Source organism: Podarcis melisellensis, assembly GCF_964234715.1.
Source record: "Podarcis melisellensis genome assembly, chromosome: 9".
In the NCBI taxonomy this organism is placed as follows: domain Eukaryota; kingdom Metazoa; phylum Chordata; class Lepidosauria; order Squamata; family Lacertidae; genus Podarcis; species Podarcis melisellensis.
In genome coordinates, this window is record NC_138541.1 from 77,790,958 (window position 1) to 77,804,861 (window position 13,904).

The 13,904-nt window shown below is 48.3% G+C and overlaps 1 protein-coding gene across 2 annotated transcripts in view; it reads left to right on the top strand.

The window, feature by feature from the left end:
- The first annotated feature begins 1,627 nt into the window (after positions 1-1,627).
- PSTPIP1 (proline-serine-threonine phosphatase interacting protein 1) overlaps positions 1,628-13,904 on the top strand; it is a 48,453-nt gene continuing 36,176 nt past the window's right edge. The window contains exon 1 of one of the 2 annotated variants that reach the window (XM_081925715.1): positions 1,628-1,875. In XM_081925715.1, coding sequence (XP_081781841.1) covers positions 1,843-1,875 — 33 coding nt within the window. In that variant the 5' untranslated portion in view covers positions 1,628-1,842. Of the gene's footprint in view, positions 1,876-12,359; positions 12,443-13,904 lie in introns of those variants that run through there. The other variant, XM_081925716.1, reaches the window with a different exon arrangement.

The window sequence follows — 13,904 nt, forward strand, 5'->3', positions numbered from 1 at the left end:
GGCATCTGTGATAGTGCTGGGGGCTCAGCAGTCCCTGTGCTGCGCATCCTCACCCCTGCTCAGTGAGGGATTCTGGGGTGCAACTTGCAGAGCATGTGATGCCCCCACTTCTAGTTCCTCTGAAGCACAGGCGTTGTATCCAGCTGGTCCTTCTCTCCAGCATAACCCAGGCACCGCAAAATGAGTTTTCAGCTCAAAACCGTAACATGGAGCAGGGCCAAAACTAGGATGAAGCATGCGGAGCATCCCTTATTGCCTGCTTGCATTTTTGCCAAAATTTGTGCTCCTTTCTGTTCTCCTCCATTGGATAAGGCTTCCATTTTCTAAAGGAAGCCTCCTTGCATCTGAGAGCATTTTTACTCTGCTCATTAACCATGCAGGCATCCTCATGGACTGAGCAGTACCTTTCTTGATCTACGGTATACATTAAAATAAATATTTAAATAATATATTCTTGTTGTTTGTCATGGTACTGTATTACAACTGTTGTTAATTTTTTACATTGCAAAATGCAGGCTTGGCTTAGGGGCATGTTTCATGTTGTTTGTCCCAGAGGCAAAGATCTCTAGTTCTGGCCCTGATTCTCTGATGGAAGCCACTATTGCGATTTTGACACATGCAGGCACTTCTGGCTTTTCAGAGCATCTGATTTTGTTCCTGCTTAAGCTGTTCTGGTTTCTAGTGCATTTCTGAGCCCAGTTCAGAGCACTGGTTGTTATATTGAAAGCTCATCATTAACTACTTCAAGAGCTGCTTCTTAATGGGCATGTATTTTGTACATTGAATTACATTTCCCTTTTAAGATACTTTGGAAGTTTCTTTGTTCTACTGAGCATCTAACTCTCTTCTGCTCTTTGTTTCCAGCTTAGCAACAGTGAAAATGTTTGCCATTTCGTTTGAAGAAAGTGCTCGCCAGCTAAATAGCCAGGCAAAAAGCAACCTCTGCTACGTTTTATCTGCAAATGGCAAAACAGAGGAAATGATGGTTCTCAGGTCCGTCTGCAAACAGCGACTGAAATGTCACATTTAAAACTTCTTGCTCAGTGATATTGATGGGAGAAGACTCTCTATTAGTATTCCAGGGACGTTCCTTGTGCGCTACCACTTCATTCATATTCACAGCTGCAATGAATGAACACAGCACATCCAAAAGCTACATATTGATCCAAATAGGCTAAGCTGAAGCAAGTGCCATCTACCCATTTCCTTAATTTTTATGAGAATTGGAAAATACTTCTGTTATTGCAGCAATTGCTGAGCCTGCAGTGTCACAGGTCTGCTTCCTGTGGGTATGATTTGAGCCCAGCACAAAAGATTACCAAAAACACACGCAAACTGCCTTGCATCAAGAAATGCAGCCTCCGTGGTCAACAGAATGGGCCTGCTCTCAGTTTTCTTCCCAGAGTTTGTAGCTTTGTCCATTGATCAGACAACACTTTGGCTTTCTGGGGTGTAGCTAATCTTGTCACTAACCCCCCCCCCCAAAAAACCCTGCCTCATTTGCACACAGATGATAGGGTGTTTTTTTGCTTCCTCATTTCAATACTCACCATTTGCCAGAACTGAAGTGAGGTTGATAGCAGAGCATAGGGGTGGGGCAAGAGGAGGGAAAGAGGAAGGGGAGACCTGTGAGGTTTGGGGTGTGCTTTCTCCTTCAGAGTAGCAAGTCATTTCACACTCAGCTTCCTTAAACCGCCCAGAGCTGTTTTGCAAGCTGCAAAAGAGAGCATTCCTCTTTCGGCTTCCGTGTGCTTGGCAGCCAGAGCCAACTGGGTTCCTCTCCGTCAAACTTTTGGTGCTGTGGGGAAGCCTGCCCAAAGGGGACCTTTCCAGCAGCTCCTCATGACACACCTGCAGTTCAAAGACGCCTTCTGGGTAAGTGCCAACATCTTGATTTTCACCTTCATGGAGATAAAGAGCAACACTGGCTGGCTGCGTGGTCTGAATTGACCTGGTGCCGCACTGTCACAATTTTGCCTGCAAGTTTGGTTCAGTACATTAGGAAGGTTTTCGGGGCACGTTTGCAAACTGGTTACCACAGGAAACTGCGGAAGGGGCCTCTTTAGGACACCTGAATCCTCACAGTCAAAAGGTAAGGGACTTCTAGGGTCCACTTGTACTATAGTTAAAAGAATCATTTATTTCAAAATTTTAATTGCTAAAAAAGAGAGAAGGAAATGAACTCCTAAATGTTTAATTTTAAAAAAATTTTGAACGACTAACTTCTTTCTTGGGGATGCTGGCAGAACATGGGTCTAATGTTCATTGCTGTCGACAGCTCATGTTTCTATTCTTACGTGGTGCTTTTTGTGTTAGATATACAACTTTGCTAGTGCCGCTTTTATTTGGGTAGAGGGGATGCTCATGGCACCACACAGAGAGTGTCTTATGCAAAACCTGAATGTTATTATGCAAAGGTTGCCCCACCCTGGTGCTTCAGGTGTCACCCTTGAATATCTTGACCTTTCCCAGTTGGTGGGGGTTGTTTCTAAAAATAAGGGCATGAAGAGCCCTCCTCCGTCAGACCAAAGGTCCATCGGATGCAGCCCCCTGTGATGTCGTGGTCCAGCCAGATGCCTTAGGAAACCAGCAAATGCGTCATGGAGGAAACAGCCCTCTGCTCCTCTTGCTCGCCAGTACTGACATTCAGTGATATACTGCCTCTGAATCTGGAGGGTAAATCCCGCCCATGGTTCCTCAAGCTTGTATCCCCAGATGTTGGACTACAGCTCCTATTATCCATAACCATTTGGCTAAGCTGGCTGGGGATGATGGGAGCTGTAGTCTGAGAACGTCTGGAGACCCAAGTTTGAGGAGCACTGATCTATCTAACATGATGACTGGCCTCTTGTTTCTGGATGTAGGGGGCTTCAGGCTGTGTTTCTGCTCCACTTTGCCTATGGATTGGCCATCAAACTCTGCTATCACAGGAGAAGACTTTTGGTTTGTGGGTGTCCCAGAAGCAGGGACATTTTTCAGAATTTGCCTTCCAGGCTATCATGTCCAGTTAGGAGCTACAGGTCATGGTGTGTGGACGTACCCTGGCAACTTCCTCACCACAGGGCTGCCCCAATACATGTTGTTGTGTCAGAACAGCAAATGGAAAGGCCCTTGCTGCCCCGAGAGCACATAGGGTCCCAAGTGTGGTTATGTCGGGAAATCTCACAAGAACTTCTTTCTGCAGCCATGTCTTAAACCTCTTCTCAAACTTTTGTTCTCTATGGGCCTAACTATATGTGCTTCTCATTGCATCTCTTGCAGCCGCATCTTCATTTTCTGTTTTATTCAGCTACAGAGGCAGCAGTGGGGAAGGTGTGGCTTTTATCAGGACGGCAATATACAGGGAAGGGGGCTTTACCCCATCTCTGCTGAGCAGGTGCAAGATTCCAGGGGTCTTGGCACGTCACCAGGGTTTGTGTTCCTGTGGATTAAGGCACAGTGGAGACGGCAGTGTCTTTTAGAAAAATGGTTTATTTACACATATTTACAGCTGAGTTTAGGTGCAGGGGGTGCAGAGCATTACACCCCAAGAGTGTCTCTTGTTGCTCCCCTCGTAGATGCAGCCTGCTTGGGCCCAGAGCAGTAAGCAGCCAGGCTCCCTGGTCTCTGCATGCAGCCTTTCCCAGCCAGCCCTGCAGGGAATTCTCCTCCTGTCCCTTTTATTCCTACGGTGACATCATGCCTCCCAGCAACCTCCCCCCTCCCAGCTTATATCATTGGACACTGAAATTCTAACCTTGACCTTCGTCTCTGATCATCTTCCTCTCATGGGAGGAGGGTCTCACAAAACCACAAAAGTTATTTGTTTGTGGACCTCTGGGGAGGAAAGATGGTGGACTGGTCATCAACTGCTAACACTCCTGTCGGCAGAGATGAAATTAAGAAACCAAGGTATACCAAAACTCCCTTTTGAGATAAGGGAGTTCAGGGATAAACCTCACATGTCTTCAGAAGGAGACATTCATCATGCCAGAGACAGAAGTTTTCAGGGGTGGAGGAACATCTCAAGGAAGGAACATTCACCAATCCCATGCACCACACAATGGCCCTGAAATTAGGGCGACAGGTCAGCAAACCTCATTCTTTTAACTATTTCTGAGACTAGAAGTGGGACGCGGGTGGCGCTGTGGTCTAAACCACTGAGCTTCTTGGGCTTGCCGATCAGAAGGTTGGCGGTTCAAATCCCCGCAACGGGGTGAGCTCCTGTTGCTCAATCCCAGCTCCTGCCAACCTAGCAGTTCGAAAACACATCAAAGTGCAAGTAGATAAATAGGTACCGCTCCGGTGGGAAGGTAAACGGCGTTTCCATGCACTGCTCTGGTTCTCCAGAAGCGGCTTAGTCAGGCTGGCCACATGACCTGGAAGCTGTACGCCGGCTCCCTCGGCCAATAAAGCGAGATGAGCGCTGAAACCCCAGTTGTTCGTGACTGGACCTAACAGTCAAGGGTCCCTTTACCTTTAGAAGTAAATACTAATTGGATTTTCTATCTGTCAGTTAATTAGCACCAAAGAACAGGTGGGCTGCTGGGGGCTGAAAAAACACTGGTTAACAGGCTAGAAAATAAACCAAAAGGTTTAAATTAATTACTGGTGACTTTGAAAGAATACAACTATTCTTTGAGAGAATAGTTGCCCGAGACCATCGGGCACGGCACTGACATCAAACAGGGCATTTACTGAGCCTGCCCCGCCTTCCTCTGCCCATCCCCCGATGTCGCCTGGTTGTTCAGGTTGGCAGATTCAGAGATCATTCAAGCAGACTTGAACTGGCGCATGATGCTACAAGAACTTCATCTGCTACAAGAACCTTCCCCCCCCTTCCTTTGCCATTTGTTTTAGTCCTTTGTTTCATGATAATATTTAAGTTTTTGCTTGCTTACTGTGAGATGCTTGATTGTTGTTCTCCTGTTATTTAGGTGTTTTTTCTTCCTTTATGTACGTTATATGGTAGTTCTGTTTAGCTGTGGAATGTTTTGGGGGTTATTTTTTAATTTTATTAATTGGTTTGTCTAATATTATAATAGTAGGCTGATAAAGAACATAATAGTTTCATATAATCAGAGAGGTAGCTGAGGTTAGCTGGCTTGTTCTACTCGACTAATTAGAATTATCAAGTTGTTGATACTATAAGTAGAACAACTAGGCTAGGAAAGAATAACACCAATTGCCATCAATGGAGGCTAGTATGAGGCTTGGGACTGCTACCGTAGTGGGGCGAAGGAGGTATGGTGGTGGGCGCAGATGTTATCGGCGAAGGGGACTGAGATACGGATATGCTTGTACCCCTTCCAATCTGCGCCCCATCCCGAGGGACGAGGGTAGAGTGTCACTGTGCAATGCCAGGTCTATAGGCAACAAAACCGCCGCCCTGCGAGATTTCTTTACCTCGCAGGGGGTCAACCTGGCTTGTGTGACAGAGATCTGGGTGTGCGAAGGGGAAACAGTTACCTTACAAGAGATGGCGCCCCTGGGTTTCTCTGTCCTCCACCAGTCGCGGACTGTGGGCCGGGGGGGGAGGGGTGGCATGATTAATCCGGGAAGATTGTCCTTTCAGGGCTCTACCATCGCCATCGATCCCCGGCATTGAATGTGTTGGCCTAGTGTGGGGCTCCGAGGTGAGCTTGGCTGTCTGGCTGGTGTACCGGCCACCTAGCGTACCAGCAGCCACCCTGTCAGACCTGCTGGAGGCGGTGGCCGGCTGGGCCTTGGAGTTCCCTAACCTATTGGTATTGGGGGACTTCAACATCCATGCTGATGCCACTTTCTCTGCACAGGCTCTGGACCTGGTGTCTTCCATGGCGACACTAGGGCTCTCCCAGTTTGTTTCAGGCCCCACACATCAAGCAGGACACACGCTGGATTTGATCTTTGGCGTAGGTATAGATGTGATCATGTCTCCTTTGATGAAGGTCTCATGGTCTGATCACTATGCTCTGAAAGCCAGGATTGACTTTCCACCCCCACCCTGCTTAGGTGTCGAGCCGATTTGGGCAGAGGCTGATGGACCCTGATAGATTCCATCAAGCCTTGCGGGACCTTGGTCCCCCTGGTGACTCATTGACTGAGCTTGTTGAGGGCTGGAATACCCAGCTCCTGGCAGCCATCGATGAGATCACACCTAAGCAACCTCTGCGACCCCGCAGAAACCGGGCTCGCTGGTTTACTGAGGAGCTCTGGAAAATGAAGCGGGACCTCAGATGGCTAGAGCAAGTATGGCAGGGTGCCCGCGACGGAGCCTCAAGAACATCTTCTAGGGTTTTTATGAAAACCTACGAGATGGCAGTGAAGGCCGCTAAGAAGTCTTACTTCTCGGCCTCCATTGCATCCGCTATCTCTCCTGGTGCAATTATTTAGTATAATTAGGTCTATAACGTCCCTGGAGGGACAGCCAAATTTAAATAACAATTTGACACACAGCTGTGAGGCATTTGCGAGCTTTTTTGCGGAGATGGTCCTGTTGCTCCGCCATGACCTCCCTGCCAATTCGGATACAATAACGAAACTGGAGGCCCCTCGGCTGTCCTCGGGTCCAGTATTCGACCACTTTGACCGGATATCCCCAGCCGATGTGGACAGATTCCTCCGAGCTGGAAAGCCCACCACCAGTCCTTTTGACTCGTGCCTGTCCTGGCTGATTAGAGCATGTCCAGACGAGGTGCGGGCCCCCCTGGGGGATATCATCAATTTGTCCCTTGGCACCAGGACATTCCCAGGGGAATTGAAGGAGGCAGTGGTGTGCCCGCTCTTAAAGAAAGCATCATTAGATCCTTTACATCTATCCAATTACCGCCCAGTTTCGAATCTTCCGTTTCTGGGTAAGGTGATTGAGAGAGCGGTTGCTGAACAGCTTGGTGGGTTTATGGATGAAACATCGGCCCTGGATCCATTCCAATTCGGCTTCCTTGCTGGTCATGGGACTGAGACGGCTCTGGTTGCCCTAACAGATGATCTCTGCAGACAGCTGGATCGAGGCGGGTCGGGCTGCTGATTCTTCTAGATCTGTCAGCAGCCTTCGACATGGTCGATCACAAACTCCTGGATCACCACCTTGCCGACGTGGGGATCCAGGGCACAGTCCTTCAATGGCTGTTCTCGTTTCTCTCTGGTCAGGGACAGAGGGTGGCGTTTGGGGGGGGGAATTGTCATCGCGCCACTCCTTGGTGTGTGGAGTGCCTCAGGGTGCGATACTCTCCCCGATGCTTTTCAACATCTTTATGCGCCCCTTCGCCCAGCTTGTCCGGAGTTTTGGGCTGGGCTGCCATCAGTATGCTGATGACACCCAACTCTATCTGTTGATGGATGGCCATCCTGACTCGGCCCCAGACACGCTGATCAGATGCTTGGAAGCTGTGGCTGGATGGTTACGTGGGAGCCAGTTGAAGTTAAATCCTTCGAAGACAGAGGTCCTTTGGTTGGGTCGGAACGATATGGAATTGGGGGGGAGGCAACTCCCATCTCTTGCAGGGGCACAATTAGTGCCAGCACCGTCCGTTAAGAGCTTGGGTGTAATCTTTGACATCTCCCTTTCCATGGAGGCGCAGATTGCAGCTATAACAAAGGCAGCATTTTTCCATCTCCACCAAGCTAAGCACTTGGCTCCTTACCTCTCTCGCCCTGACCTAGCCACTGTGATCCACGCGACGGTCACCTCCAGACTGGATCATTGTAATTCGCTCTACGTGGGGCTGCCCTTGAGACTGACCCAGAAACTCCAGCGGGTGCAGAATGCCGCGGCGAGACTCCTTACGGGGTCTTCGCTGCGAGATCACATTCATCCGGTGCTATACCAGCTGCACTGGCTCCCGGTGGAGTACAGGATCAGGTTTAAGGTGCTGGTTTTAACCTTTAAAGCCCTATACGGCCTAGGACCCTCGTACCTACGGGACCGCCTCTCCTGGTATGCCCCACAGAGAAATTTACGGTCTGCAAATAAAAACATCCTTAAGATCCCAGGCCACCGAGAGATTAGGCTGGCCTCAACCAGAGCCAGGGCTTTTTCGGCTGCGGCTCCGATCTGGTGGATCTATTAATGCAGCTAGATGGTATCCTGGCATACTTTGAATATTTTGCATAATTGTCATATACATAATCAGCAGCAGAGAGAATCAGAAGATCTTTTTTTCTTTTCTTTTCTTTTGTTTCTCTTCTTATTTTGTTTTTCTGTTTTCTTTAATTCTTGTTTTCTGTCAGGTAAGTCTATCTTACCATTTCGATCGGATACTCCCTATTGATGTGGATAGATTCCTCCAAGTTGGTAGGCCCACCACCTGCCTCCTTGATCCGTGCCCGTCTTGGCTGATTAGGGAGTGTCCAGATGTTGCGCGGACCCCCCTGGTTGAAATTATCAATTTGTCCCTTGACACGGGGACATTCCCAGGGGAACTGAAGGAAGCAGTGGTGTGTCCACTCTTAAAAAAAAACTTCATTAGATCCCTTAGACCTATCCAATTACCGCCCAGTTTCAAATCTTCCATACCTGGGTAAGGTAATTGAGAGAGCGGTTGCTGAACAGCTTGGTAGGTTTCTGGAGGAAACATCGGCTTTAGATCCATTTCAGTCCGGTTTCTGTCCTGGTTTTGGGACGGAGACGGCTCTGGTTGCCCTAAAAGATGATCTCCGTAGAGAACTGGATCGAGGCGGGTCAGGACTGCTGATCCTTTTAGATTTGTCAGCAGCCTTTGACATGGTCGATCATGATCTTCTGGACCACCGCCTTGCAGACGTGGGGATACAGGGCATAGCCCGTAACTGGTTGTGCTCTTTTATCTCTGGTCGGGGACAGAAGGTGGCACTAGGGAGGGAAATGTCGTCGCGCCACTCCTTGGTGTGTGGAGTGCTGCAGGGCGCAATTCTCTCCCCGATGCTTTTTAACATCTTTATGCGCCCCCTTGCCCAGATTATCCGGAGCTTTGGGCTGGGCTGTCACCAATATGCTGATGACACTCAGCTCTATCTGCTGATGGATGGCCACACTGACTCGGCCCCGAACACACTGACCAGATGCTTGGAAGCTGTGGCTGGATGGTTTCGTGGGAGCTGATTGAAACTAAATCCTTCGAAGACAGAGGTCCAATGACTGGGTCGGGATGGCATGGGGATGAGGGACCAACTCCCTTCTCTTGCGGGGGCCCAATTAGTGCCATTGCCTTCCGTTAAGAGTTTGGGTGTAATCCTTGATGCCTCCCTTTCCATGGAGGTGCAGGTTACAGCAACAGCCAAGGCGACATTTTTCCACCTTCGCCGCATCAAGCAGTTGGTCCCTTACCTTTCCCGCCCCGACCTGGCCACAGTGATCCATGCGACAGTCATCTCCAGGCTTGACTACTGTAATTCGCTCTATGCGGGGCTGCCCTTGAAGCTGTCCCAGAAACTCCAGCGGGTGCAGAATGCTGCAGCGAGGCTCCTCATGGGGTCTCTGCCATGGGAGCATATTCACCCAGTGCTTTTCAAGCTGCACTGGCTCCCGGTGGAGTACAGGGTCAGATTTAAGGTGCTGCTTTTGACCTTTAAAGCCCTTCACAGCCTAGGACCCTCGTACCTACGGGACCGCCTCTCCTGGTATGCCCCACGGAGAGCCTCAAGGTCCATAAATAACAACACCCTAGTGGTCCCGGGCCCTAAGGAAGTTAGATTGGCTTCAACCAGAGCCAGGGCCTTTTCAACTCTGGCTCCGGTCTGGTGGAACGCTCTGTCTCCTGAGATCAGGGCCCTGCAGGATCAGACTTCTTTCCGCAGGGCCTGTAAGACAGAGTTGTTCCGCCTGGCCTTTGGCTTGGAGCCAATTTGATTCCCTCCCTCTCTTTTCCCCCCCTTTCTTTTCCTTCTCCTCCTGCGATGAGGCTACATTTTAATATTTTAATGTTCCATTATTTTAATGTTGTATTTTATTTTGTTTTTAAGTTGTAATCATTCATCTTGTTTTTATTATTGCTTGTAAGCCGCTCTGAGCCCGGCCTTGGCTGGGGAGGGCGGGGTATAAATAAAAATTATTATTATTATTATTATTATTATTATTATTATTATTATCTATATCTATGCTTCATTTTTTGAAGTTTCCTATCTTGGATTGATGAAGATGCTTCCAGGAAGGTGACGGATGATAGAGAGGATCTCCCAGGGTGGGAGACTGGGGGAAGAGGGGGAAGCTCCCAGGTGAGAGCTGGGATGGCTCACTCTTCTGTCTGTGGAGTGGAATAAGGGTTACGATATAATTGTAATAGTGGACCTGGTTTTTATTTTATTTTATTTATTTTTAGTTTTCTTCTCTTCTTTTTTATTTTCTTCTTTTGCTTATTCTTGCTTCTGTCCTATTTATCTTCTTTAGATTAGTTTGGCTTTTATTGTATTGTATGTTGAAAACTCTTAATAGAATTGATTTTAAAAAAACCAAATAGGCACCTTCCTTTGTATTACAAGATGGTTCTTCTCCCCAGGTGATTCAGACTGCATTTCTGCACTGCTCAGCTGTCTCACACCTGGGTGAAGACGTCAAGCATTCAATCCCCTACATTTACTAACTCTAGAACTTATGGGGGGGATCTGGCACCCAGGAATTATGGGGGAATCTGCCCCCCCATTCATAACAGGGACTTTAACCATCATAACTGCAATGAAAATCTGTACTGGCCCGCCTTTCTTGTGATGCAAATTTGGCTTTGAAAAAAGCTTTTACCAAAAGCAACAGAAATCCCCCCCCCCAACAAAACCTAACTGCTTTACTGTGGTCTTTCTAAAATGCCGGTGCCTGTAATTAAATAAATAAAAACATGATTGCAATGTGCAAGAGACACCATGGACTTTCTGTGCACTGTTTCTTACGGTTAGTTGTTTCTGTACCTGCCCAGCCCCACGTCAGGTGACTTACGTAGCAAGTGCAAGCATTTGGTAAGAAGGAAATGTCTTTTTTTTTAAAAAAAAAAAGCTGCTAAACAGGAAATCTAACTTTCCACCTTTATGACGATCTACTTTCCGTGCTGTATTCTTTGAACTAGGAAAGTAATCTTTCTGTTTTCGCTGTGGTGGTCTGACTTCTCTGACATCCCGCTGGCAGGGGAAGGGCCATGGTTCAGGGGTAGAGCATTTATTTTGTATACAGAAGGTCCCACATTCATTCCCCGGCATCTCCAGGTAGCTCCGGGAGAGACCCCAAAACCCTCGATGACCACGGTCAGTCAGTGGAGACCATGCTGTGTTATGCAAACTAGCAGGTCTGTTTTGGTGTAGGTGCCTTTCTGTGTTCCTCTCTTAGGTGGGCCTGTGCTGCTCCCAAGTCCTGCCAATACCTGCGCTGGCTGCGGCTCCTGGAGATGAGCCAGTGCGGGTCAGGTATAGGCACATGGCGGATAGCCTGTGGAACTCGCTCCCACAGGAGGCAGGGATGGCCACCAACATGCATGGACATGTTCATGGAGAAGAGGGCTACTAATGCTTCTGCATGCCTGCTGCTGGAAGCCGCAGGAGGGGAGGGGGCTCCTGTGCTTAAGTCCTGCTTGTGGGTTTCCACAGGGGGCGTCCGGATGACCACAGGGAGAACAGGATGCTAGATGCTAGATGGGCCCCCCTTCTGGGCCTGATCCAGAAGGCTCTTCTCATGTTCTTATGCATTAAGGCAGGAATAGGTAAACTCGGCCCTCCAGATGTTTTGAGACTGCAGTTCCCATCACCCCTGACCACTGGCCCTCTTAGCTAGGGGTGATGGGAGTTGTAGTCCCAAAACATATGGAGGGCCAAGTTTGCCTATGCCTGGGTTAAGGTAAAGGACCGCTGGATGGTTAAGTCCAGTGAAAGGCAACTATGGGGTGTGGCGCTCATCTCGCTTCAGACTGAGGAAGCCAGTGTTTGCCCACAGACAGCTTTCTGGATCATGTGACCAGCAGGACTAATCTGCTTCTGGCACAATGGGACACCGTGATGAGTGGCAGAACACACGGAAATGCCATTTACCTTCCTGCCGCAGTGGTACCTATTCATCTACTTGCACTGGTGTGCTTTCAAACTGCTAGGTTGACAGGAGCTGGGACAGAGCAACAGGAGCTCACCACCATCATGGGAATTTGAACTGCCAACCTTCTGATCAACAAGCCCAAGTGGCTCAGTGGTTTAGACCACAACACCACCCGCTTCCTATATGTTCTTATGACCCTGTGCTAATTAGCCCATTATCTGACTTGTTGCAATACAGTTTTTCATCTTCCTGTATTCTAAAATCCAGTGTAATTTCCCTGGTGGGAAAACCTGACAGTGGCTCAGCCCTGTCTTGAATCTGATGATTCAAAGGCAGCTTCAGAAGGGGACGGGCAACGTGCTGTGACCATTTGGCACGCCAGCGCCAGCAGCACCAGCAGCTGCTCCCTCCAGCAGCCTGTTCCAGAAGGCTCTGAGCCCTCCAGGCTGTCCGTCTCCAGCCGTGGGGCAGAACACTCGAGAGATGGCGAACACAACTGTAGGTTTGCTTATTCAGTTATGGGGGGTGGGTGTTGAAAAAAGATGCTCTGAAAGGCATTTTACACCATGGTGCAATCCGTTTTCTTTTTAAATGTTGGCTGGGAAATATCCACTGTGCTACTCTACCGGTGTGTTGTCATTGTATCTATAGCACAAAATCTGGAAACGGCAGCACAAATCCTACATATGTTTATTCAGAAGCAGGTCCTATGAATTCCCTGGCGCTTCCTCTCAGGGAAGTGTGCTTAGTGCAGGATGGTGGCTGCTGGAGACACAGCCTTACCCTTGGTGGCCCCTCTCTAGGGATCTTTTCCACCAGGAGGCCTGGAAGGTGTCTCCCCGCCCCCCATCATTTTGGTGACAAGTTAGGATGTATTCCATTTTTTAAAGAAAGCCTTAAAGGAAGAGTTGTATATGCCTTAGGCAGCTGTTCCCTTCCCACACCAGTTGCTGCTGGTCCACTTGATATGCTTAGAATATATATATATAGAGAGAGAGAGTTTTTAAACTTTTTTTTTTTTTTGCTTTTCTTACAGCCTTATGTGTCAATTTTGTGACTGTGACATCTTATCTCTTTAGGCTAATTGGGTCATTGCACGACCTGACTTTTCTCCTGTGCTTCAGTGAAGTTGGAAACCGTTGTCTCTACTTTTAAGAAGGCTAGGCATGTGTGGCAGGTCAGACTAGGCTAGGGAGACCCAGGTTCAAATCTCCACTCATCCACAAGTCATAGGGCCAAACAAGAAGCGACATTAAAAGTGATAGGGCATTTAAGGGGCATTTTTTAAAAATGTATTTTTATTGAAGATTTTCTTGGTTTACAAAAGTATGTGCATTTATTTTCAAGTAACATTTTTACAGATCAGTTTCATTTGTTGAGACATTAGTGTTACATTAGGAAGAAAAGGAGGAAAGAGGTGGAGGGGGAGAAGATGGGTGGGGGTGGGGTCAGGTGGCGATGTTTCTATTTTACTTAATGTATGTGTGGGGTTTTGTGTCAACGTCGCTTGTGCAGGTTCTCTGCTATTCACTTGTGTTCCTTTGGTGGTGAGAGAGGTTGGGGTTGGCCCAGGGTGTAGTTGTTCTTTTGTGGTTGGCTGTGGTGATCTTTGTCTTCATGTGTGAGTGGGGTGGGTGGGTGTTTTGGATCAGGTTAGCCAGATTGATTTGTATGCTGTTGATGGATTCTTGTCGTTGTCTTGTTGAGCTGTGTATGTGATAAAGGGGAGCCATACCGGGGTGAAGGCGTCTTCTTCCATTTGTCCCTGTGTCAGTTGCAGTTTATTTGTTATTTTTTTTAGTAAGGCTGTTTCTCATATGGCTGTTGTCCAGAATAGTTGGATTTTGGGACAGTCCCACCACATGTGGAGGTATGTGCCTGTGGAGGTGCACCCTCTCCAGCATTTGGTGAGGTTCCTACGCATATTAGCGCTAATTTTCTTGTTGTTAGGTACCAGCTG